Here is a 25928-nt window from a genome sequence, read left to right as displayed (position 1 = left end):
TTGGGCAAATTCATGGTGGAGGGAGCCTCTAAAAAACCCAGTTTGGACCAATTCATGGTGGAGGGAGCCTCTAACCAGCCCAGTTTGGACCAATTAATGGTGGAGGGAGCCTCTAACCAGCCCAGTTTGGACCAATTCATGGTGGAGGGAGCCTCTAAACAGCCAAGTTTTGGGAAATTCATGGTGGAGGGAGCCTCTAACCAGCCCAGTTTGGACCAATTCATGGTGGAGGGAGCCTCTAAACAGCCAAGTTTTGGGAAATTCATGGTGGAGGGAGCCTCTAACCAGCCCAGTTTGGACCAATTCATGGTGGAGGGAGCCTCTAAAAAACCCAGTTTGGACCAATTCATGGTGGAGGGAGCCTCTAAACAGCCCAGTTTGGGCAAATTCATGGTGGAGGGAGCCTCTAACCAGCCCAGTTTGGACCAATTAATGGTGGAGGGAGCCTCTAAACAGCCCAGTTTGGGCAAATTCATGGTGGAGGGAGCCTCTAACCAGCCCAGTTTGGACCAATTCATGGTGGAGGGAGCCTCTAACCAGCCCAGTTTGGGCAAATTCATGGTGGAGGGAGCCTCTAAAAAACCCAGTTTGGACCAATTCATGGTGGAGGGAGCCTCTAACCAGCCCAGTTTGGGCAAATTCATGGTGGAGGGAGCCTCTAACCAGCCCAGTTTGGACCAATTAATGGTGGAGGGAGCCTCTAACCAGCCCAGTTTGGACCAATTCATGGTGGAGGGAGCCTCTAACCAGCCCAGTTTGGACCAATTAATGGTGGAGGGAGCCTCTAAACAGCCAAGTTTTGGGAAATTCATGGTGGAGGGAGCCTCTAACCAGCCCAGTTTGGACCAATTCATGGTGGAGGGAGCCTCTAAACAGCCCAGTTTGGGCAAATTCATGGTGGAGGGAGCCTCTAAAAAACCCAGTTTGGACCAATTCATGGTGGAGGGAGCCTCTAATTAGCCCAGTTTGGACCAATTAATTGTGGAGGGAGCCTCTAACCAGCCCAGTTTGGACCAATTAATGGTGGAGGGAGCCTCTAAACAGCCCAGTTTGGGCAAATTCATGGTGGAGGGAGCCTCTAACCAGCCCAGTTTGGACCAATTAATGGTGGAGGGAGCCTCTAACCAGCCCAGTTTGGACCAATTAATGGTGGAGGGAGCCTCTAACCACCCCAGTTTGGACCAATTCATGGTGGAGGGAGCCTCTAACCAGCCCAGTTTGGACCAATTCATGGTGGAGGGAGCCTCTAAAAAACCCAGTTTGGACCAATTCATGGTGGAGGGAGCCTCTAAACAGCCCAGTTTGGGCAAATTCATGGTGGAGGGAGCCTCTAAAAAACCCAGTTTGGACCAATTCATGGTGGAGGGAGCCTCTAACCAGCCCAGTTTGGACCAATTAATGGTGGAGGGAGCCTCTAAACAGCCAAGTTTGGACCAATTCATGGTGGAGGGAGCCTCTAAAAACCCCAGTTTGGACCAATTCATGGTGGAGGGAGCCTCTAACCAGCCCAGTTTGGACCAATTAATGGTGGAGGGAGCCTCTAACCAGCCCAGTTTGGACCAATTAATGGTGGAGGGAGCCTCTAACCACCCCAGTTTGGACCAATTCATGGTGGAGGGAGCCTCTAAACAGCCAAGTTTGGACCAATTCATGGTGAAGGGAGCCTCTAAAAACCCGTTTGGACCAATTCATGGTGGAGGGAGCCTCTAACCAGCCCAGTTTGGGCAAATTCATGGTGGAGGGAGCCTCTAAACAGCCCAGTTTGGGCAAATTCATGGTGGAGGGAGCCTCTAACCAGCCCAGTTTGGACCAATTAATGGTGGAGGGAGCCTCTAACCAGCCCAGTTTGGACCAATTAATGGTGGAGGGAGCCTCTAACCACCCCAGTTTGGACCAATTCATGGTGGAGGGAGCCTCTAAACAGCCAAGTTTGGACCAATTCATGGTGGAGGGAGCCTCTAAAAACCCCAGTTTGGACCAATTCATGGTGGAGGGAGCCTCTAACCAGCCCAGTTTGGACCAATTAATGGTGGAGGGAGCCTCTAAACAGCCAAGTTTTGGGAAATTCATGGTGGAGGGAGCCTCTAACCAGCCCAGTTTGGACCAATTCATGGTGGAGGGAGCCTCTAAAAAACCCAGTTTGGACCAATTCATGGTGGAGGGAGCCTCTAACCAGCCCAGTTTGGACCAATTCATGGTGGAGGGAGCCTCTAAACAGCCCAGTTTGGGCAAATTCATGGTGGAGGGAGCCTCTAAAAAACCCAGTTTGGACCAATTCATGGTGGAGGGAGCCTCTAATTAGCCCAGTTTGGACCAATTAATTGTGGAGGGAGCCTCTAACCAGCCCAGTTTGGACCAATTAATGGTGGAGGGAGCCTCTAAACAGCCCAGTTTGGGCAAATTCATGGTGGAGGGAGCCTCTAACCAGCCCAGTTTGGACCAATTAATGGTGGAGGGAGCCTCTAACCACCCCAGTTTGGACCAATTCATGGTGGAGGGAGCCTCTAACCAGCCCAGTTTGGACCAATTCATGGTGGAGGGAGCCTCTAAAAAACCCAGTTTGGACCAATTCATGGTGGAGGGAGCCTCTAAACAGCCCAGTTTGGGCAAATTCATGGTGGAGGGAGCCTCTAAAAAACCCAGTTTGGACCAATTCATGGTGGAGGGAGCCTCTAACCAGCCCAGTTTGGACCAATTAATGGTGGAGGGAGCCTCTAAACAGCCAAGTTTGGACCAATTCATGGTGGAGGGAGCCTCTAAAAACCCCAGTTTGGACCAATTCATGGTGGAGGGAGCCTCTAACCAGCCCAGTTTGGACCAATTAATGGTGGAGGGAGCCTCTAACCAGCCCAGTTTGGACCAATTAATGGTGGAGGGTGCCTCTAACCACCCCAGTTTGGACCAATTCATGGTGGAGGGAGCCTCTAAACAGCCAAGTTTGGACCAATTCATGGTGAAGGGAGCCTCTAAAAACCCGTTTGGACCAATTCATGGTGGAGGGAGCCTCTAACCAGCCCAGTTTGGGCAAATTCATGGTGGAGGGAGCCTCTAAACAGCCCAGTTTGGGCAAATTCATGGTGGAGGGAGCCTCTAACCAGCCCAGTTTGGACCAATTAATGGTGGAGGGAGCCTCTAACCAGCCCAGTTTGGACCAATTAATGGTGGAGGGAGCCTCTAACCACCCCAGTTTGGACCAATTCATGGTGGAGGGAGCCTCTAAACAGCCAAGTTTGGACCAATTCATGGTGGAGGGAGCCTCTAAAAACCCCAGTTTGGACCAATTCATGGTGGAGGGAGCCTCTAACCAGCCCAGTTTGGACCAATTAATGGTGGAGGGAGCCTCTAAACAGCCAAGTTTTGGGAAATTCATGGTGGAGGGAGCCTCTAACCAGCCCAGTTTGGACCAATTCATGGTGGAGGGAGCCTCTAAAAAACCCAGTTTGGACCAATTCATGGTGGAGGGAGCCTCTAAACAGCCCAGTTTGGGCAAATTCATGGTGGAGGGAGCCTCTAACCAGCCCAGTTTGGACCAATTAATGGTGGAGGGAGCCTCTAAACAGCCCAGTTTGGGCAAATTCATGGTGGAGGGAGCCTCTAACCAGCCCAGTTTGGACCAATTCATGGTGGAGGGAGCCTCTAACCAGCCCAGTTTGGGCAAATTCATGGTGGAGGGAGCCTCTAAAAAACCCAGTTTGGACCAATTCATGGTGGAGGGAGCCTCTAACCAGCCCAGTTTGGGCAAATTCATGGTGGAGGGAGCCTCTAACCAGCCCAGTTTGGACCAATTAATGGTGGAGGGAGCCTCTAACCAGCCCAGTTTGGACCAATTCATGGTGGAGGGAGCCTCTAACCAGCCCAGTTTGGACCAATTAATGGTGGAGGGAGCCTCTAAACAGCCAAGTTTTGGGAAATTCATGGTGGAGGGAGCCTCTAACCAGCCCAGTTTGGACCAATTCATGGTGGAGGGAGCCTCTAAACAGCCCAGTTTGGGCAAATTCATGGTGGAGGGAGCCTCTAAAAAACCCAGTTTGGACCAATTCATGGTGGAGGGAGCCTCTAATTAGCCCAGTTTGGACCAATTAATTGTGGAGGGAGCCTCTAACCAGCCCAGTTTGGACCAATTAATGGTGGAGGGAGCCTCTAAACAGCCCAGTTTGGGCAAATTCATGGTGGAGGGAGCCTCTAACCAGCCCAGTTTGGACCAATTAATGGTGGAGGGAGCCTCTAACCAGCCCAGTTTGGACCAATTAATGGTGGAGGGAGCCTCTAACCACCCCAGTTTGGACCAATTCATGGTGGAGGGAGCCTCTAACCAGCCCAGTTTGGACCAATTCATGGTGGAGGGAGCCTCTAAAAAACCCAGTTTGGACCAATTCATGGTGGAGGGAGCCTCTAAACAGCCCAGTTTGGGCAAATTCATGGTGGAGGGAGCCTCTAACCAGCCCAGTTTGGACCAATTCATGGTGGAGGGAGCCTCTAACCAGCCCAGTTTGGACCAATTCATGGTGGAGGGAGCCTCTAAACAGCCCAGTTTGGGCAAATTCATGGTGGAAGGAGCCTCTAACCAGCAGAGTTGTGGGAAAGCAGGGTGGAGGGAGCCTCTAACCAGCAGAGTTGGTGGAAATCAGGGTGGAGGGAGCCTCTAACCAGCAGAGTTGGGGGAAATCATGTTGGAGGGAGCCTAGTATTAGCAGAATTGTGCAACGCTTATGGTGGATGAGTATGAGGATGCGGAGGAATTGGAGAGGTTGAGTACAGACATGGAGTTTCATGTTGGGGTGCTTTACACAGGTGGGCACAAAAATGAAGGCTCTATCCAGTGGTGGTTCATTTTTATCAAAGTGAGCCGGTCGGCACTCTCAGCTGACAGACGGGTGCGCTTGTCAGTGATGATGCCACCGGCTGCACTGAACACCCTCTCAGATAGGACGCTGGCGGCAGGACAGGACAGCACCTCCAAGGCATATAGGGCAAGTTCAAGCCACAGGTCCAACTTCGACACCCAATACGTGTAGGGCGCAGAGGGGTCGGAGAGGACAGGGCTGTGGTCGGAAAGGTATTCCCGCAACATGCGCCTATACTTCTCACGCCTGGTGACACTAGGACCCTCCGTGGCGGCACTTTGGCGAGGGGGTGCCATCAAGGTGTCCCAGACCTTAGACAGTGTGCCCCTCGTTTGTGTGGACCGGTGAGAACTTGGTTGCCTACTGGAGGAACTGCCCTCCCTGCCGCCACTGTCACATGCTGGAAACATCTCCATCATATTCTGCACCAATTGCCTGTGGCAAGCATTGATGCGATTGGCCCTCCCCTCTACCGGAATAAAAGACGAGATGTTGTTTTTATACCGGGGGTCAAGGATAGCAAAGATCCAGTACTGGTTGTCCTCCATGATTTTGACAATACGCTTGTCGGTTGTAAAGCACCCCAACATGAACTCAGCCATGTCTGCCACAGTGTTAGTTGGCATGACTCCTCTGGCCCCACCGGAAAGTTCAATCTCCATTTCCTCCTCATCCTCCATGTCTACCCATCCGCGCTGCAACAATGGGACGATTCGAAGTTGCCCGGAAGCCTCCTGTATCACCATCACATCATCGGACAACTCTTCTTCCTCCTCCTCCTCCTCCTCCTCCTCCTCCTCCTCCATTAAACGCAGTGAAGCGGACAGATGTGTGGACCTACTCTCCAGCTGTGACGGATCGGATGCTATCCCTAACTCCTCTGTGTGATCTGAGTTATCCCTGATGTCAATCAGGGATTCTCTCAGAACACACAAGAGCGGGATTGTAAGGCTCACCATCGCATCCTCAGAGCTCACCCTCCTTGTGGACTCCTCAAAGACCCGTAGGATGTCACAAAGGTCTCTCATCCATGGCCACTCATGGATGTGAAACTGAGGCAGCTGACTTTGTGGCACCCTAGGGTTTTGTAGCTGGTATTCCATCAAAGGTCTCTGCTGCTCAACCACTCTATTCAACATCTGAAACGTTGAGTTCCAGCAAGTGGGGACGTCGCACAAAAGCCGGTGTTGTGGCACATGCAGGCGTTGCTGGAGAGATTTTAAGCTAGCAGCGGCTACTGTCGACTTGCGAAAGTGGGCGCACATGCGCCGCACTTTCACCAGTAGCTCTGGAACATTGGGGTAGCTCTTTAGGAAACGTTGCACCACTAGGTTGAAGACGTGGGCCAGGCATGGAACATGTTGGAGTCCGGCAAGCTCCAGAGCTGCTACCAGGTTCCGGCCGTTATCACAAACGACCATGCCTGGGCCCAGGTGCAGCGGCTCAAACCATATTGCCGTCTCATCGAGGAGGGCATCCCTCACCTCGGAGGCAGTGTGCTGTCTGTCCCCCAAGCTGATCAGCTTCAGCACAGCCTGCTGACGTCTACCAACGCCAGTGCTGCAACGTTTCCAACTCGTAGCTGGGGTCAATCTAACAGCGGAGGAGGAGGCGGTGGCGGAGGAGGAGGCGGAGGAGGAGGCGGTAGAGGAGGAGGAGGAGGGGGGTGTTCTTCTCGTGTCCCTGCCAGGAATGTTAGGCGGGGAGACGAGGTACACCGGGCCAGTTTGGGAAGCAGTCCCAGCCTCAACTACATTTACCCAGTGTGCCGTCAGTGAAATGTAGCGTCCCTGTCCGCATGCACTTGTCCACGCGTCGGTGGTCAAGTGGACCTTTGTGCAAAGCGCGGAACTAAGGGCCCGCCTGATGTTGAGTGACACGTGCTGGTGCAAGGCGGGGACGGCACACCGGGAGAAGTAGTGACGGCTAGGGACGGCATAGCGAGGTGCCGCAGTTGCCATCAGGTCCAGGAAGGCGGGAGTTTCAACAAGCCGGAACGCCAACATCTCCTGGGCCAGCAGTTTAGCGATGTTGGCGTTCAAGGCTTGCGCGTGTGGGTGGTTAGCAGTGTATTTCTGCCGCCGCTCCAATGTCTGAGAGATGGTGGGTTGTTGTAAAGAAACGCCTGATGGTGCCTTTGATGGTGCAGGAGAAGGAGATAAGACAGGACCAGGGGAGGATGAGGTAGAAGTCAACAAAGTGGCGGAGGCAGATGAAGTGGTGTCCTGGCTCGTCCTCTGGAGTGCATCGCCAGCACAGTCAGCAGTGGCAGTGGCAGAGGCAGAGGCAGAGGCAGTGGCAGTGGCGTGAACGGCAGGCGGCCTTTGTCCTGCCGTTGCTGCCTGCCACTGATTCCAGTGCTTGGATTCCAAATGACGGCGCATTGAAGTGGTGGACAGGTTGCTCTTCTCAGAGCCCCTAATCAATTTCGAGAGGCAAATTGTGCAGACAACACTATATCTGTCCTCGGCGCATTCCTTGAAAAAACTCCACACCTGCGAGAAACGTGCCCTCGAGGTGGGAGTTTTTCGGGGCTGGGTACGAACTGGAACATCTTGGGAGATTCCGGGTGTGGCCTGGCTTCGCCTAAGCTGCTGACCTCTGCCTCTGCCTCTAGCTACCCTTTTTGGTGCTGCACCTGCCTCAACATCCACACTACTTTCCCCGCTTGACATCCCCCCTGTCCAGGTCGGGTCAGTGTCCTCATCATCCACCACTTCCTCTTCCAACTCCTGTCTCATCTCCTCCTCCCGCACAATGCGCCAGTCAACTGGATGCCCTGACGGCAACTGCGTCACATCATCGTCGATGAGGGTGGGTTGCTGGTCATCCACCACCAAATCGAACGGAGATGGAGGAGACTCTAGTGTTTGAGCATCTGGACACAGATGCTCCTCTGTTAGGTTCGTGGAATCGTGACGTGGAGAGGCAGGTTGAGGGACAATGAAAGGAGCGGAGAACAGCTCTGGGGAGCAGGGACAGTTTGGGTTATTGTTCTGTAAAGCTTCGGAATTTTGGGAGGAAGGAAGACAAGACTGTTGGGTAATAGGAGGAGAGGAGGCAGAGTCTGACTGGCTGCTGGACAATGTGCTGTAAGCGTTCTCTGACAGCCATTGCAAGACCTGTTCCTGGTTCTCGGGCCTACTAAGGTTTGTACCCTGCAGTTTAGTTAATGTGGCAAGCAACCCTGGCACTGTGGAGTGGCGCAATGCTTGCTGCCCCACAGGAGTAGGCACGGGACGCCCTGTGGCTTCACTGCTACCTTGCTCCCCAGAACCATTCCCCCGACCTCGCCCACGGCCTCGTCCACGTCCCTTTCCGGGAGCCTTGCGCATTTTGAATTCCTAGTTAGAAATTGGCACTGTATACCAGTAGTAAAAATTGTGGGTGCACGTAACCCCAATATATTCTTTGAATTCCCAGTCAGACACTGGCACTATATGGCAGTAGCAAGAAATGAGGGTATTTGTATTCCCAATATACTCTTTGAATTCCCAGTCAGACAATGGCACTGTATACCAGTAGTAAAAATTGTGGGTGCACGTAACCCCAATATATTCTTTGAATTCCCAGTCAGACACTGGCACTATATGGCAGTAGCAAGAAATGAGGGTATTTGTATTCCCAATATACTCTTTGAATTCCCAGTCAGACAATGGCACTGTATACCAGTAGTAAAAATTGTGGGTGCACGTAACCCCAATATATTCTTTGAATTACCAGTCAGAAACTGGCACTATATGGCAGTAGCAAGAAATGAGGGTATTTATAACCCCAATATATTCTTTGAATTCCCAGTCAGACAATGGCACTGTATACCAGTAGTAAAAATTGTGGGTGCACGTAACCCCAATATATTCTTTGAATTACCAGTCAGAAACTGGCACTATATGGCAGTAGCAAGAAATGAGGGTATTTGTATTCCCAATATACTCTTTGAATTCCCAGTCAGACAATGGCACTGTATACCAGTAGTAAAAATTGTGGGTGCACGTAACCCCAATATATTCTTTGAATTACCAGTCAGAAACTGGCACTATATGGCAGTAGCAAGAAATGAGGGTATTTATAACCCCAATATATTCTTTGAATTCCCAGTCAGACAATGGCACTGTATACCAGTAGTAAAAATTGTGGGTGCACGTAACCCCAATATATTCTTTGAATTCCCAGTCAGAAACTGGCACTATATGGCAGTAGCAAGAAATGAGGGTATTTGTATTCCCAATATACTCTTTGAATTCCCAGTCAGACAATGGCACTGTATACCAGTAGTAAAAATTGTGGGTGCACGTAACCCCAATATATTCTTTGAATTACCAGTCAGAAACTGGCACTATATGGCAGTAGCAAGAAATGAGGGTATTTATAACCCCAATATATTCTTTGAATTCCCAGTCAGACAATGGCACTGTATACCAGTAGTAAAAATTGTGGGTGCACGTAACCCCAATATATTCTTTGAATTCCCAGTCAGAAACTGGCACTATATGGCAGTAGCAAGAAATGAGGGTATTTGTATTCCCAATATATTCTTTGAATTCCCAGTCAGACAATGGCACTGTATACCAGTAGTAAAAATTGTGGGTGCACGTAACCCCAATATATTCTTTGAATTACCAGTCAGAAACTGGCACTATATGGCAGTAGCAAGAAATGAGGGTATTTATAACCCCAATATATTCTTTGAATTCCCAGTCAGACAATGGCACTGTATACCAGTAGTAAAAATTGTGGGTGCACGTAACCCCAATATATTCTTTGAATTCCCAGTCAGACACTGGCACTATATGGCAGTAGCAAGAAATGAGGGTATTTGTATTCCCAATATACTCTTTGAATTCCCAGTCAGACAATGGCACTGTATACCAGTAGTAAAAATTGTGGGTGCACGTAACCCCAATATATTCTTTGAATTACCAGTCAGAAACTGGCACTATATGGCAGTAGCAAGAAATGAGGGTATTTATAACCCCAATATATTCTTTGAATTCCCAGTCAGACAATGGCACTGTATACCAGTAGTAAAAATTGTGGGTGCACGTAACCCCAATATATTCTTTGAATTACCAGTCAGAAACTGGCACTATATGGCAGTAGCAAGAAATGAGGGTATTTGTATTCCCAATATACTCTTTGAATTCCCAGTCAGACAATGGCACTGTATACCAGTAGTAAAAATTGTGGGTGCACGTAACCCCAATATATTCTTTGAATTACCAGTCAGAAACTGGCACTATATGGCAGTAGCAAGAAATGAGGGTATTTATAACCCCAATATATTCTTTGAATTCCCAGTCAGACAATGGCACTGTATACCAGTAGTAAAAATTGTGGGTGCACGTAACCCCAATATATTCTTTGAATTCCCAGTCAGAAACTGGCACTATATGGCAGTAGCAAGAAATGAGGGTATTTGTATTCCCAATATACTCTTTGAATTCCCAGTCAGACAATGGCACTGTATACCAGTAGTAAAAATTGTGGGTGCACGTAACCCCAATATATTCTTTGAATTACCAGTCAGAAACTGGCACTATATGGCAGTAGCAAGAAATGAGGGTATTTATAACCCCAATATATTCTTTGAATTCCCAGTCAGACAATGGCACTGTATACCAGTAGTAAAAATTGTGGGTGCACGTAACCCCAATATATTCTTTGAATTCCCAGTCAGACACTGGCACTATATGGCAGTAGCAAGAAATGAGGGTATTTGTATTCCCAATATACTCTTTGAATTCCCAGTCAGACAATGGCACTGTATACCAGTAGTAAAAATTGTGGGTGCACGTAACCCCAATATATTCTTTGAATTACCAGTCAGAAACTGGCACTATATGGCAGTAGCAAGAAATGAGGGTATTTATAACCCCAATATATTCTTTGAATTCCCAGTCAGACAATGGCACTGTATACCAGTAGTAAAAATTGTGGGTGCACGTAACCCCAATATATTCTTTGAATTACCAGTCAGAAACTGGCACTATATGGCAGTAGCAAGAAATGAGGGTATTTGTATTCCCAATATACTCTTTGAATTCCCAGTCAGACAATGGCACTGTATACCAGTAGTAAAAATTGTGGGTGCACGTAACCCCAATATATTCTTTGAATTACCAGTCAGAAACTGGCACTATATGGCAGTAGCAAGAAATGAGGGTATTTATAACCCCAATATATTCTTTGAATTCCCAGTCAGACAATGGCACTGTATACCAGTAGTAAAAATTGTGGGTGCACGTAACCCCAATATATTCTTTGAATTCCCAGTCAGAAACTGGCACTATATGGCAGTAGCAAGAAATGAGGGTATTTGTATTCCCAATATACTCTTTGAATTCCCAGTCAGACAATGGCACTGTATACCAGTAGTAAAAATTGTGGGTGCACGTAACCCCAATATATTCTTTGAATTACCAGTCAGAAACTGGCACTATATGGCAGTAGCAAGAAATGAGGGTATTTATAACCCCAATATATTCTTTGAATTCCCAGTCAGACAATGGCACTGTATACCAGTAGTAAAAATTGTGGGTGCACGTAACCCCAATATATTCTTTGAATTCCCAGTCAGAAACTGGCACTATATGGCAGTAGCAAGAAATGAGGGTATTTGTATTCCCAATATATTCTTTGAATTCCCAGTCAGACAATGGCACTGTATACCAGTAGTAAAAATTGTGGGTGCACGTAACCCCAATATATTCTTTGAATTACCAGTCAGAAACTGGCACTATATGGCAGTAGCAAGAAATGAGGGTATTTATAACCCCAATATATTCTTTGAATTCCCAGTCAGACAATGGCACTGTATACCAGTAGTAAAAATTGTGGGTGCACGTAACCCCAATATATTCTTTGAATTCCCAGTCAGAAACTGGCACTATATGGCAGTAGCAAGAAATGAGGGTATTTGTATTCCCAATATACTCTTTGAATTCCCAGTCAGACAATGGCACTGTATACCAGTAGTAAAAATTGTGGGTGCACGTAACCCCAATATATTCTTTGAATTACCAGTCAGAAACTGGCACTATATGGCAGTAGCAAGAAATGAGGGTATTTGTATTCCCAATATATTCTTTGAATTCCCAGTCAGACAATGGCACTGTATACCAGTAGTAAAAATTGTGGGTGTATATAGCCCCAATTCTATTGCTAGGGGACTTGCAGGGTATTTCTGGGGTGAAGGTGGGGGGGCACACCGTTGGAACGGGTATCGGGGTATATATCGGGTATACGGGAATACACTGACAGTGTATTCCATTCAGGATCCTGGGAAAGCTGGGTTGCGGCGATTGAGCCCGTCAGTGCCACGTTACACTGACAAGCTTCTCCCTGGAATTTAGCTCTTACAAGAGCTGTTGGTTGTCTTCTCCTTCCTATCCTAGCCTGTCCCTGCCTACCCAGAATCTAAGCCCTAGCTAGCTGGACGGAAACCTCCGTCCTCGGTGAATTGCAAGCTCAGAATGACGCGAAGCTGGGCGGCGCTGTTCTTTTAAATTAGAGGTCACATGTTTTCGGCAGCCAATGGGTTTTGCCTACTTTTTTCAACGTCACCGGTGTCGTAGTTCCTGTCCCACCTACCCTGCGCTGTTATTGGAGCAAAAAAGGCGCCAGGGAAGGTGGGAGGGGAATCGAGTAATGGCGCACTTTACCACGCGGTGTTCGATTCGATTCGAACATGCCGAACAGCCTAATATCCGATCGAACATGAGTTCGATAGAACACTGTTCGCTCATCTCTAGTAGTGACATAACAGCAAATACTTTTACATAACTCCAAGATATGGCAGATACATCGCTTTATGACGGAATCATCTGTTTTAGACTCAGGTTATTTCCTGTAATATCGAACACTAGGATACAGGCAGAAACCATTGACTATTGGTCCTGAGAATCAGCCCCCAGTGGAGGATTCTGTGGGAACCAGTGAGACTATCTAGTTCAGTCAGACATGTCAAAGAAATAGGTCTTGTGCTTTGTGTCTGGACAGTCACTGAAACAGAGCAGAAAGATGACAAGACTGCTTCAAGGGAGATTAGTTTAATTCACTGGAAAATGAAGACATCTCAGCAGGGATACATGAAAAGAGTCCAGTTACACCAAGTGGTGGTCCCAAGCCAGAAGCTTCCAAAACCACTTTATGAACAGACAACAACAAGTCTGTCACTATTTTACGCAATGAAAGAAGTGGTTGCTTTATATCACAAGCACCTGCACGAGTGACTCGCAAACATTTTGGCATAGAATAGATTGACATTGAAAAACTAAACAGAAAAAAACTTTAAAAAAAAACTTAAGGGATTGTCCCATGAAGGAAAGTCTGTAGGACCTTCATCATTCTCCACATTCAGCCAGAGAAAGCTGAAGTACAGAACTTGGCTACCCACCTACATTGCGTGGTTGTGTTCCTGTAGACTATTTCGTGGTAGAACCCCTTTAGCTTAAGACCATTTAGTGCTCTATTGTTTCAAGTACTGTAAAATATAAAAATCTGGTGGAAACCTTTGACCCTTGCCATGACCTTTAGTGGTGGTACTTATGTAAGGATCTACTTTTTGGAACATTTAGGTATGAAAACAAATCCATAGACTGCAAATCTGAACAGATTCATAAAGTGTTTTACAACAGTTTTCAAAGTGACTAGCATTCTTACCGGTGAAGGCACAAACGCTTCATGGAATTTCTTGGGATTGATCCTCAGAGAGCCCTAGGGAACAAGACAACAGAAAATAAGGTTTCAAAGACAACGGGTCAGACACTCTCCTAAATGTAGACAGCATGAAAGAAATTCACCAAATGTATCAGTTGGGCACACTATGTGATGAAGTTGATGTATCTTGCCAGATATGTTAGACATTCTTTCTTATGCCATAGCCCAGTTGGCACCAAAATAGCGCATTTTACAAGTTTTCTAGAAATATTTCTAAATGGTCTAATGAAGTGGAAAAGTGGTGTCCAAACAACTGGCAACACCATGTAGGAATTATTCTGCATAATCCAAGTCTGGATTCTAGTGCATTTGGCTTTTAAGTTATTACATGGGACAATAAAAATTGCAGAATTAATGCATTAAAATACCTAGTACCCTCCCCTTTTAACCACTTCATGAACCACCAATATCCCCCTGGAACAATCTCATGCACCTACAAACTGGGTTTGCAGAGTTAAAATCCAATCGCCCAAAAGTAAATTGTCTATGAGCAGTCGGCAACTTAATGTTTCTGGTGCAGCTCTCCTAATTCCCTACCCCTTCATTTCCATGACATAGCCATTTCTAAAATTACTCTATGCACAGTGCTTTGGTAGCCCAAGAGCAGCTTCAATGTCTCACAACCAAAGCAGAGTGCATAGACTAGTTGGAGAAGATGGTAGCCATTTTACAGACATGAAGACAGGGCCTAGAGTTGTCACACTACAAAGATTACAAAAGGAGGGTTTGGGGTATTTTAATTATGCCTTATTCATACATGGTGAAATTCATTTTGCAATTAAAATATTACACATATAAAACACATCAATGGTGGTTTCACACAAGCAAGTTTTGTAAACTATGAGAAGTTATACAATTTTTTTTTTTTTTTTTTTTTTTTTTTTTTTTTTTTTTTTTTTTACACACACACACACACACACACACACACATTTCAGGGCTTTGTATTGTTTTTTTCTTTCGCAATTTTCAGAACAGAGTTCTATAAAAGGCTAAACAATACTGGCATTAAGGAGAAAAAAAAATGTAGTGTAGAGGTAGCCCAACATTGATACCACCTGTGCCATCCTCTTCCCTCTCTAAACTCACCGGCCATCCCAAACTGGTATGCAGTACTTTGGAAATCTTAGGTCAAAGACGCTAGTTGTCGTTGCTCTAAACAATTCATTTGCATATTGACAAAACCTGAAATATCTTGGTAATGGAGGCACAAGTGAAAACTGCAAAAATGCAAATCGACTTTTTGGAGCAACAAAGATGTTGTGCCATGGCCGTTTTAGAGTGTTACCACTGCTTTAAAGTGATAACGTCCAAATTGCGCTAAAAACCTAATTTGCATATTGACATTCTGCAATATCTTGGCAATGAAAACACTGATTCACAAGGTGACATTTCATTTGATTCAGGTGATTCCAACTTGTCTGGATAGGCTGAGGTGCTGGGTTCTTGTAACAGACTTGTCAGGTTGCCCTGCGACTCCTTCACGAATATGATCAATAAAGTTGCATTGCAAGACCACATTCCACAACTGCAACATCAACAAGGTTTAATGGCACACCCCCACGCAATGAGATTGTCGCATCTGGAGAACTTTGGTCAAGAGACGAAGGTCATGGCCAAAGTCACCATCTAGACTCCTGCTATGTTCACAACTATGCCAGGGTAACAAACTGACCACTAAAGTAGCAGACAGCAATGTGACTAATGGACCCCATTAACTACAATGGGGTCTGTCAATTTATATAGAAAAAAAAAAAAAGTGGTCAGACTTTCAGGACTTTTTTGTCAGGAGATTTGTGTGATGGAATGACAAATAGAAAAAGAAATGCTTTAGGTAAAGCAATATCAGCATCCAAAGGATGTTTCTCTTATAGAGGCTACTGCACTATGAGATCATGTTTTAGAAAATTCAGGTGCTTAGTTCCCACCAGATCAAGCTCCATATTCCTAGAGTGGTTATTTTATCCTGGCTGTTTGACACATGTTTCACTTCAACCCATCTGCGGGTTCAGTGTTTCCAAGACAGCAAACAGAAGTTCGCCCAAGATTTGACAGACCACATGCCTGCAGCTGCTTGTTTGACTTGCTAGATTTGGTCTTTTGAGCAGATTTGTGGGCTTGAGGCCACTAAAAATCAACATGCTGTAATATAAAATACAGAGTACACCCAAAAGGCTTTCAGATACTTCACTGGTCCACACAACTGTAGACACAGGGGAAGAGTTACCTTACCAGACCCACCTGTGGGATATTAGGACACACAGGTTAAGTAACTTTTCATAGTATACGCCGTTGTGACTATATAGTATACGCCATTAACTACAAGCATATGTAATAGTCACAAGAAAATATGTACTACAGATAGAACTACTACACAGCAATCTCTACATTCCCGTAGTCTATTAGGCAGCTTTTACAGTGTTAAATAACACTGGACGGTCCCAAATAGCTTAGACAGAACGCAGAACCTTGCTCTTAACGTGTAAGATTCATTTTCATCTCTGGCTTCTTTTTAACAGCCAATTAACGCACTTAAAATGTATATATCTTAGAGCAGATGGGTCCAATATCCTTCCCGACCAGAAACCTATTTACCCTGTTGCTCATTTCACGCTGTGATCTCATATTTGGAATGAGCTGCATTTCCCATCTGCAAAGAACAGATGTTTTTGTGTAGAGGGACGGGGCGGTGTTGAGTGGAGGTCTGTCCAGCGAGGACTAGGGGGTCGTCATGTCAAATAGCTGGATTCACTTACAATATAAACTTAGGACTAAATTAAACTGCTACTGCACAACTCTGCTGCCTTTTAATAGTTACAGTTTCTATATAGCCCACTGTGAGAAGACTTATTCCTAGAAGCACTGGGGGGGGGGGGGGAGAAACAAAAACCAGACTACAGTATATCCAAGGTGCAAAGGTGCATAAGGCACAGTAATGCTATACAGATGAGTAAATAAGGGAATCAGTGAGGGCATACATAATTTTTTTCTCCTCATTAACAGACAAAAAAAAAAAAAAAAAAAAAAAAAAAAAAAAGTGTAATCTTCACAGCCCATGCTGAGAGAAGTCTAAGTGTCAATCTACGTATCAAAGCGAGATGAAATAAAATGTTTGCAGGGCTGCAACCAATGGTAGCAGCTCACTGAAGTATCCCATCGGCTTAAAGTTTTAATGTGTGTTTCACATTTCATTAGGTATGATACCCAGGCTACTACCCAATGATTTATACAAGGAAGGCACTGTACTGCTTGAGCCACTGCCTCCATTGTTGAGGGGTATTTTTGTTGTTTGTTTTGCTTTTTTTTTTTTTATAATAAGCATACAAATGTCAAAGTTTAGCAAGAGAAATCCCTCTTGTAGAGAATAATGGAGTCAGTAGTTCAAAATAAATAAAAGATCAGTGAACAGTGTGAAGGATACAAGCAGGTGAGCTGACATGTCCTATATCCAATCCATCAAGATCCCACCAATTTTAGGAACAAGGCAGGTGCGTGACGTAGCCCTAATTCATAGTATTTTGCATTTTAGCCCTGTGCTATTCAAGCCCCTTACAAGGTGAAAGCTGTAAAGCATATTCTAGCACTGGGCCAGTAATCTCTCGCCTACAGCAACCACAAAACATATTGAATAAAAAATGCCCATTAAAGACCAGGAATCCAAGTAGGTCAATGCAATGTTAGAAGTGGTGCAGTGTTTGCTGTAGGCGCAACAAACCATCACTTTCAGTGGTATCTCTATATGCAGCCTCACACCCACATATTTGCACTTTATGTTCAGATGAATTTCTGCATTGCTATCTTATCTTAGGAGCATAAGTTTATAGTAATTTAACAATAATACGTATGGTCAATAGCCTTTACTGTATGCACTGTAAGTGTGCTGCACCAATACCACTGGCCTCTAATGTGTTATTAGCACACTGCCGTCTCAAGTTGAGTACAGCACCTCTCCAATGTCTGCACAGCACTGCTCTCTTAAAGAGGGCCATCCATCAAAGGTCTTGTGACCGAACAAGTTTGCCAGAATTTTCATATAAAGCATATGCTGATTTCTCAAGAACTGTTTTTTTTTTTTCTCCAATTGAAACTGTGATGTCACATAAGTCTCCTATCATGTTTAGGACTGCAGTGAAGGTAAATTCATTTTTTTTTTTACCCATCAATAATAACCAATTTTTACCTCCCATATTACCACCCTCAAGCTTATTAATGTGTCAGCCATCCTCTTCGAACATCCATACACACGCAAGTGTAGCGCACATCAAGAGAAAGGGGACATGTCAAAGCCAGACAATGTACAAAGACTCTGGAAAAGAGCAATTTGGAAACAGATGTGTAAAAGCTAGTGTCAAGTAGAGAGGTCTGTCAATCTTAAAGGTGAATGCAAGCTTTCCAGCATGTAGCAGCATGGATGCAGATAGTTTACAAAGGGATGTTTTTTCACTGTTGCCAAGAGAGCAGTGTTAGGAAACAAAGTGAAGGGAGTTTGTCAGGTTCAAAATGACAGCAAGTTTATTGAGAGCAATGTGGGGGCCTTTAATAGGGGTAGAAATATGTCTTTGTGGTCATAAACTGAAGATTCAATGCAGATACTTTATGGATTTGCAAATCAGCCTGCAAGTGCATCAGGGTTGGCCAGGTTTCCTTACAGACAGTCGCAAACACCCCAACTCTCCTGTGCAAATGTCTTTAGCCCTGAATGACATTTTCAGCCTGTGTCTGCATTATAGTTCATTAGAGGCAAAAATCGATTAAAAAGTCATACCCCTGCCCCAATGTATTCGCAGGGCAATTTTCATATCCATAAAATGAAGGTTGCAGCATTGCTTCCTGGGCTTGTGGTCACAAAATCATGTTTCCGCTCCTATTAGAAGCCCCTTCTTGGCTTTATTCGTTTGCAAAGCATTTTGGACCTGACAGCATCACTAAGAGGTTGTTCGGTTTCTACTATTGGTGGTCCAGGGGCATAACTAGCAAAAACTGGGCCCCATAGCAAACTTGACTTTGGCACCGCTCCCCTTCCCGCACAGCATAGTACCCTCTTTCCTGACTTCCACATGGTATAACGCCACAATTACACACACTAATATCCCATAGTGACCCCTACACAGAATAATGTTTCATAGTGGCCTCCATACAGTATAATGTCCCATAGCTGCACCAGTGGACTTTGTTGCAATTACCACAAAAATTCTTAGTTCAGCAGAACAGAAAATTTTTTGAGTACACCTCCCACAAACTATTACACTCCGGAGTCTTTTCAGATAACGGAATATAATGATTGGAGGCCTGTCTGACATCATTACAGAGGTCTGATGACAGCAGGAAGTCATGCCCTCCCCTGGGCCTACGATCATTACACTCTGGGGTCTTTTCAAACGCCAGAGTGTAATAGCATTTGCTGAGAGTCACCCAACAAATACTCTTGCTGCAAGCTCCCATACCTCACTTACTGATCCCCATTACTGCATACAGCCACCTCTGCTTCCCCTTCATCCATACAGCAGGCCCAAGCAACAAGATATGGGATGCACAGGGCCCCATGGAGGGCAGAAAGAAGTAGTGGTGGCTGTGAGCAAGAACAGCAGGTAATGTCCTATATTTAAGAAAAAAACCATGCACATGCAGCAGTGGACGGAGCCCCCCTAAGGTCACAAGCCACATAGCCACTGTGGTGGTACTTCCACCACTGTGATGGCCTATACTCAGACCCTCACATATTAGAGAAATTCCAGGTATAGTTCACATTCCATGGACTTCAATGCAATACCAAAACTTGCACCTAAAATCTATATGGCAGGTGAGCAGATTGGCTCACAGAATGTAAATACCTGAAGTCTTGCTGTCTCTGTACAAATGATCTACGGGAGGTCCATGTCGCACACCCTCATTGATTTAATATTGATGGCCTATCCAAAGGGCCCTTTAAGGTCACTAAGGTCTCACTAAGGGCTAACAAAACATTGATCTCTCCCTAACTCTTTCATGATTGTCAGTTTCCACTTTTTTAATCATTAGTTTTTGCAACAGTTTATTGTCTCTGCAAAACTGGTTAACTTGAGGTTCAAAAAAATGATGTGAAAGGGCCCTTATTCTGGCTTGGCCATTAATCCCAGATTTATGAAAAACCATATACTAATCTATAGGGAGCTACCTTCCAACTGGTGGCACTATAGCACATTCCTCTTTTCCACTAAGGGGATCTTACTGGCATATTCCTTAATCAGAATTCTTAACAGTGAATGAATGATCTAATAAGTATCTGTACTGACTCACAATGCAATATCCCTAATGATACATAGAAGCCTTTCCAATCCTTATGGGGAGATCAGCTGCTGCAAAGGGATTCTGGCAGAGGTCATCTCTAGAGATGAGTGAATACTGTTCGATTGAGTAGGTAATTGATTGAATATTAAGGTAGTCAACATATTCCATTTCGATCAAATACCACACTGTAAATGCAGTAATAATTCGTATCCCCTCCCACCTTGCCTGGCGCTTTTTTTGCACCAATAACTGTGCAGGGAAGGTGGGACAGAAAGCAGGAAAACGTAGGCATCAAAAAAAAATAGGAAAAAGTCATTGGCTGGCTAAATCAGGTGACCTCAGATTTATAAGAATAGTGGCAGCCATGTTTGTGTCAGATGCAGTTTGGGGAGATAGGGAGAGACTTACTGCTGAGGGTCAGATAGCGATTACCTTCTGCTAGGCAGGAAAGCTGAAAACAGCTCTTTTCAGAGCTACATTGCAGGAAGAGTGTATATACTCAACCGTATATACACTCAACCTGCCAAAATTTCACAAAAGCCCTTTTTAGGGCTCAAACTGATTACAAGTGGTATACACTATATACCTGTCCCATAGGAGTGAGAAGAAAGCTTCATACTGTCATCACCTGTACACATCTGAAAATGCGTCAGGGTAGCACAAAGGGACGGGGAAATCCAGCTGGGGATCCAGGCCGCAGTCTAACTACTGCAGATCCAATGGGTACTGGAGAGGAGCAGCCAGCAGTGCCCTCGTCCACAACATCAAGCAGGGTGCAGGGTACCCCGCTGACAAGGCCCAAGCACCAGGAACCGATGTTACAGTGGATAGCAGATCTTGCTTCCAGCAGCATTTGCACCAGCCAGTCAGCCTCTACCTCCAGGCATGTAGTAACACAAGAGTCTGCCTCTCCTGGCGATGTAGTGGCTGTGGACCCGCAACCAGCAGGTTCCGTCAACGGTACTAATGACAAGACACAGTTCCATGTTTCTCTGCCAACTCACAAGTTCCTTGTTGTCCTCCTCCACCACCACCACCACCGTTAAAAAAATAATTAAAATAACCCCATTAAGGCTCACCCCAAGGGCCTGAAAAATATTTTGGGGTCACCCCAAAGGCCTGAAAAGTAATAATGTTTTAGGGCTCACCCCAACGGCCAAAAACTAAAACACTGCTGGTTAAAGGCTCAAGTCACCCAAAGGGCCAAAAACACTGCTGGTTAAAGGCTAAACTCACCCCAAGGGCCAAAAATTCTGCTGGTGCAAGGCTCAATTCACTTTTTTGATGATACAAGCACTATATGACCTCTCCACGAAGGCTCAACTCACTTTAAGGGCCTAATACTCTGCTGGTACAAGGCTCAACTCCCCCCAAGGGCCTGAAGCTAAGTTTGGGGGGGCTCACCCCAAGGGCCTGAAAAGTAAGTTTTTGTATGGCTCAGCTTAAGGGCCTCTAACTTAATTTGGAAAGGCTTACGTGAAGGGCCAGAAAAGTACATTTTGGAGGTCTCATCACATCTCACACACAATGACAATTAAGGGTGGGGGCTGTTGGATTTCCCAATGCCTATGCCATCTGTGGTTGTCATAGGCAATGTGATTTAAATGGGTGTATGCAAATGTTTCTTTAGCTTTAAATTTGTGTTTCTCTCCATACTAATGTAGAGGAAAGAAGGTTTCCAAGTATTTTTCCACTTTCCATAGAGGTTCTATCAAGTGTGGAAAGTGTCTAGTTGATAGGCTGTGATAGTGGGATAATACTGGGACTTGGGCGTGTTAGATGCACCCAGGCATGTTTCCCCTGGTGTCCCAGTTGCATTCCAGAGGTGTTGGCATCATTTCCTGGGGTGTCATTGTGGACTTGGTGACTCTCCTTAGGGCCCCTTCACACAGCGTTTATGCTCCGTGTAGCCTGTATATGCTCGGTGTATTCTGTACAATTACACATGTAAAAATACACGTGTAAAATGTAGTTAGCCATTGAGTTCAATGGCATGTTCAAAAACGCGCGTCTTTTTGCACAAAAAGACGCGCGTTAAACGAACATGCCATTGAAGTTTTACAATGTGTGTATGTGTAAAAATGCACAGAATACACCGAGCGTAAACTCTGTGTGAAGGAGCCCTTAGTCGAATTTGGGTTCCCCTTGAAACAAGCATTTCCCCCCCCCCATAGACTAACGGGATTCGATATTTGGTTGAATATTGAGGGTCTACTCGAAACAAATATCGAATATTTCACTACTCGCTCATCTTTAGTCATCTCTCATATTCCAGTTAAAGGAGGCATGCACACGGGGCAAAATGGCTCGGATTTTGGTGCGAGTCCACGTGGAATTCACGCGGAGTCCGCATGGGATTGTCGCCAGAATCCACACGGTTAAAAAGCCTTTAAATATGGGGAGGCTTTTTAACCATACGGATTCTGGTGGCAATCCCGCACAGAATTTACGCGGACTCCATGTAAATTCTGCGCGGAGTCGCGCCAACATCCGAGTCATTTTGCCTCATGTGAATGCCCCCAAACACGCACATGCTGAGCCAAGCATGCAAGTCAGTGGAGGAGTCTGGTGGGATATCATTTGTCCGGCAGTGATCTAAAGTATGTGGTCTGCTTTATACATTATATACACAATGTAAGTGCAGGCTGTCAATTACAGACCTGAATTAGTTCTCCTCTTTTCAAACCCTCAGACACTTCTTCCTTAGACAAGTAGGCTTCAAAGATGTTTCTTTTCCTTGTCTTGTTATATTTTTTATCATTGGGTGTAGAGCCAGAACTGCGATTTGCACCTATGGAAAAAAAAAAGTAATGAGTGATGTTGCCAGTAAATCATTTGATAACATTGGAAGAAAAAAAAAAAAGAAAAAAATTCTAGAGTGGTCTTTTTAGGACACTCCACATGGAACACTGACTCAATTTTGCCATGGATTATATAGCCGATTCAGCCAAGGAGTTTGTGGATCAAGATCCCATTCATTTTAGGTGCACCACAAATTTCTATTTCAGGGGCAACACAGTGGCTCAGTGGTTAGCACTGCAGCCTTGCAGCGCTGGAGTCATGTGTTTGAAGCCCACTGAGGCTCTGTCTTCCAAGGGCCCAAACAAACCTAGAGAAGGCCCTGCATTTTTAAATTTATTTTTCACCAACTTAGCCTCAATGGGCAAGGGAAGGTTGAGGGGGAAGGGGAAACGGAATTAAAAAAAAAATAATCATAATAAATTTCACCTTCCCCAGCTTGCTGCCCCAATACCAAGATACCTGGACAACCCATTTAATAAACCTCCCCCAATCTATTTAAGCTCCCAATAAAGCCTTATCATTACTATAAGGTTTCATATTCAAAGAGTTTCTGATTCATGATAAAGTGAAACATCACCATTTCTGGTTATATGACATTCAGTAGAATTTCCCTCTGCATGTTGTATATTAAAGTAATAGTTCTCCGACCAAGTGGGTGGAGACTAGCTGCCATACACAGAGCAGAAAGCTGCTCTGTATCTCAAAAGCCACCTCAGGACATATAAAGAAGTAGTGACGTGTAACCTGTACTAATGTGAATAAAAGTACTTTGGGAGCGATATCCAACAGGACTGGTCTAAAAAGTCTATCATCTCCTGCACGTCGTCCTCACCCCTCCCCTCTCCATAAACACGTAGGCATGAATCTCAGTCATGTGACCTGCAGTCCATCTCAAGATGCTAGATCAGTGTCTCCATAGTGAAAGCGGTTTTCGCCTGTACTATTCATTCAAAGTTTGTGCCTATATAAACAGAACCAACAAAATGTACATAAATACCTCTCTGTGGCCCAGTCTGTCCGGGGCTGACCATGGTTTGTGCGTTGAACATGTTGTCACTGTAAGACTCTGAAAGCTGTCTCTTCCTTTCGACACTTGGTGGTGAACTAGCACACTCAGACTTGTTTCTTATTCTGGAAAATCCTCTTTTGTCACCTATAGTGCAAAAAAATAGAAAAAAAATCAGGGCACTCACCAGCCAGTAGTAAAATTCACCAAACTTTAATAATCTTCCATAAAAATAGGCACTTGAACAGCATTTACAGACGGGGGTATGGTAGATGGAATGCAGAAGAAATGAAGCGACGACCGTTTCGTGCTAAATGCACTTCATCAGGCTTCCCAAAATTCAGGTGTCACCAGCCGACATATATACCAGCCGTGGGGCACACCCATATCACCACAAAAATAAATACAATTTAAATACCACAAAAAGCATTTAAAACATGTTAAAACAACTTCACAATACATTACATCATTATACATTAACATTTTTTACTGATTGCTAACTTTATTTCAAACTTTGAAACTTTTTAAACTTTATTAAGCTTTTCATAACCTCTAACAGGCTAAAAGAACCTTTTGCTCTGCTCCTAATAATAGGCGGACTTAAAGGAGAACCGCACTTCTAACACAGACACACAAATGAACACACTACTATGTTCATTCAAAAAACCCGCCAGCATAGTCCTCTTTTGTCACCACCTGTAGTCACAAAGCAAGAGGGAACAAGTTAATTTTTTTTCTACATCTTACCCTTACTCAAAGCGAAATCTGAAAATGAAACATTGATACCACAAATTTATAGTATAACCTATAACGTATGCTGAATGAGGATCCTGTCTGCACATCTGGACCAGTAGATTAAAAATGTATATTTGTGACATAAAATGACTACTTGTAGTGTATCATAACACCTGTTACACTTTCATATCCGGTCTCCTACAGTGTAGGAGTCATTAATACATTGTGCTACGTCACAATATGGAAGATGCTACATTTATCCAGTGAAGTTATTCTACAGTATTTGTAACCTCACAAAAAAACAACTCTATGAAAGATATGAAATGACAACTGAGGTTACTTTCTGATAAGTAATATAATACCGCACTGATCGTGCGGTATTAAACGTGATCATTTTTGGTTAAAATGGTTTTAAATTAAGTCAAGTTCAGAAAACAACATGGCAGCTTTTGGGGGCTGTGACAGTCAACATCATTTCTGTCCATCTTCACTTGACCTGAACGAAGCAGCTCCTGCATAACCACCAATATGTCAGAATTAAAGAAGTTCTTCAAGTTATGGGGAAGTCTCTCTCAACTGCAAAGACCAAGTCTGGTACTAGATTCTATGAAGAGCTGGTTTATAATACAAGTTTTAAAGATGATATCAGTAGGACAACAAGTGGGAGTTGAGTAGCTGCACATTTCTGCTGAGGGGCTGGCATAGATTTCAGATATGGCTTGACTGTTTTCTGACAGTAAATTTGTCGGTCATACTCTCCCGCCCCTCCTTGATCCTCAGTTTTCATAAAAATTGCTAACAAAATGCAAATTTTTTTAAACCTAAAAATTCCAGCATGCAGCAAAGATGACTTATTAAACAGATCCAGTGTCCCGCACACTGTTCTTCTGCCCTACCTTTTCTGTCAAACTATCTCCTCGGCCTCTCACAAATTGCTGTTTAGAGCCCAGCATAACCAGGTCACATAGCAGTACACAAATATTAGCCATATTTATGCATGTGCAGGAGATCATTACCTTTTAGGGGGCAGAACTATTACAGTTAGCATTATCCATGGGGCATGGAGCATTATCTGAATGGGAGGGGGCAAAATTAGGGCACTATAACAATTATACCCCACATTTAAAGGGGTTGGCCACTTTCAAACCAACATTGACAAACAAATGTACAATAAAAAGATATACAATTTTCCAATATACTTTCTGTATCAATTCCTCACCGTTTTCTAGATCTCTGCTTGCTGTCATTCATTCTGTTACTTCTAGTGGATAAAACTCTGACCATGGTCATGTGATTTACAGTCCATGGTCATGTGATGAGCACACAGGTGCCGCTCATTACAGTCACAGCACAATAATCAGACAGCTGCCTGGTAATCAGCTGTGCACCTGTGTGCTCATCACATGACCATGGTCAGACTTTTATCCTGTAGAAGTAACAATTAATGACAAAGCAGAGATCTAGAAAACCGTGAGGAATTGATACAGAAAGTATATTGGAAAATGGTATATCTTTTTATTGTACATTTGTTTGTCATTATTGGTCTGAAAGTGGCCAAT

At 44.8% G+C, this 25928-nt stretch overlaps 1 protein-coding gene across 2 annotated transcripts in view; it reads right to left on the bottom strand.

Annotated features, from left to right (window-relative positions):
* The window catches only part of DIS3L2 (DIS3 like 3'-5' exoribonuclease 2), a 230714-nt gene that overhangs the window by 192229 nt on the left and 12557 nt on the right, over window positions 1–25928 (bottom strand). For both annotated transcript variants that reach the window (XM_075268480.1, XM_075268481.1), the window contains 3 exons: window positions 23626–23781; window positions 22487–22617; window positions 13506–13559 (listed from right to left, as the gene is read on the bottom strand). In XM_075268480.1, coding sequence (XP_075124581.1) covers window positions 13506–13559; window positions 22487–22617; window positions 23626–23781 — 341 coding nt within the window. The remainder of the gene's footprint in view (window positions 1–13505; window positions 13560–22486; window positions 22618–23625; window positions 23782–25928) is intronic.

This window comes from Leptodactylus fuscus, chromosome 3 (assembly GCF_031893055.1).
Source record: "Leptodactylus fuscus isolate aLepFus1 chromosome 3, aLepFus1.hap2, whole genome shotgun sequence".
NCBI classification, from domain to species: Eukaryota; Metazoa; Chordata; class Amphibia; order Anura; family Leptodactylidae; genus Leptodactylus; species Leptodactylus fuscus.
The sequence above is the reverse complement of the archived record's forward strand: the minus strand, read 5'-3'. Positions and strand labels throughout refer to the sequence as shown.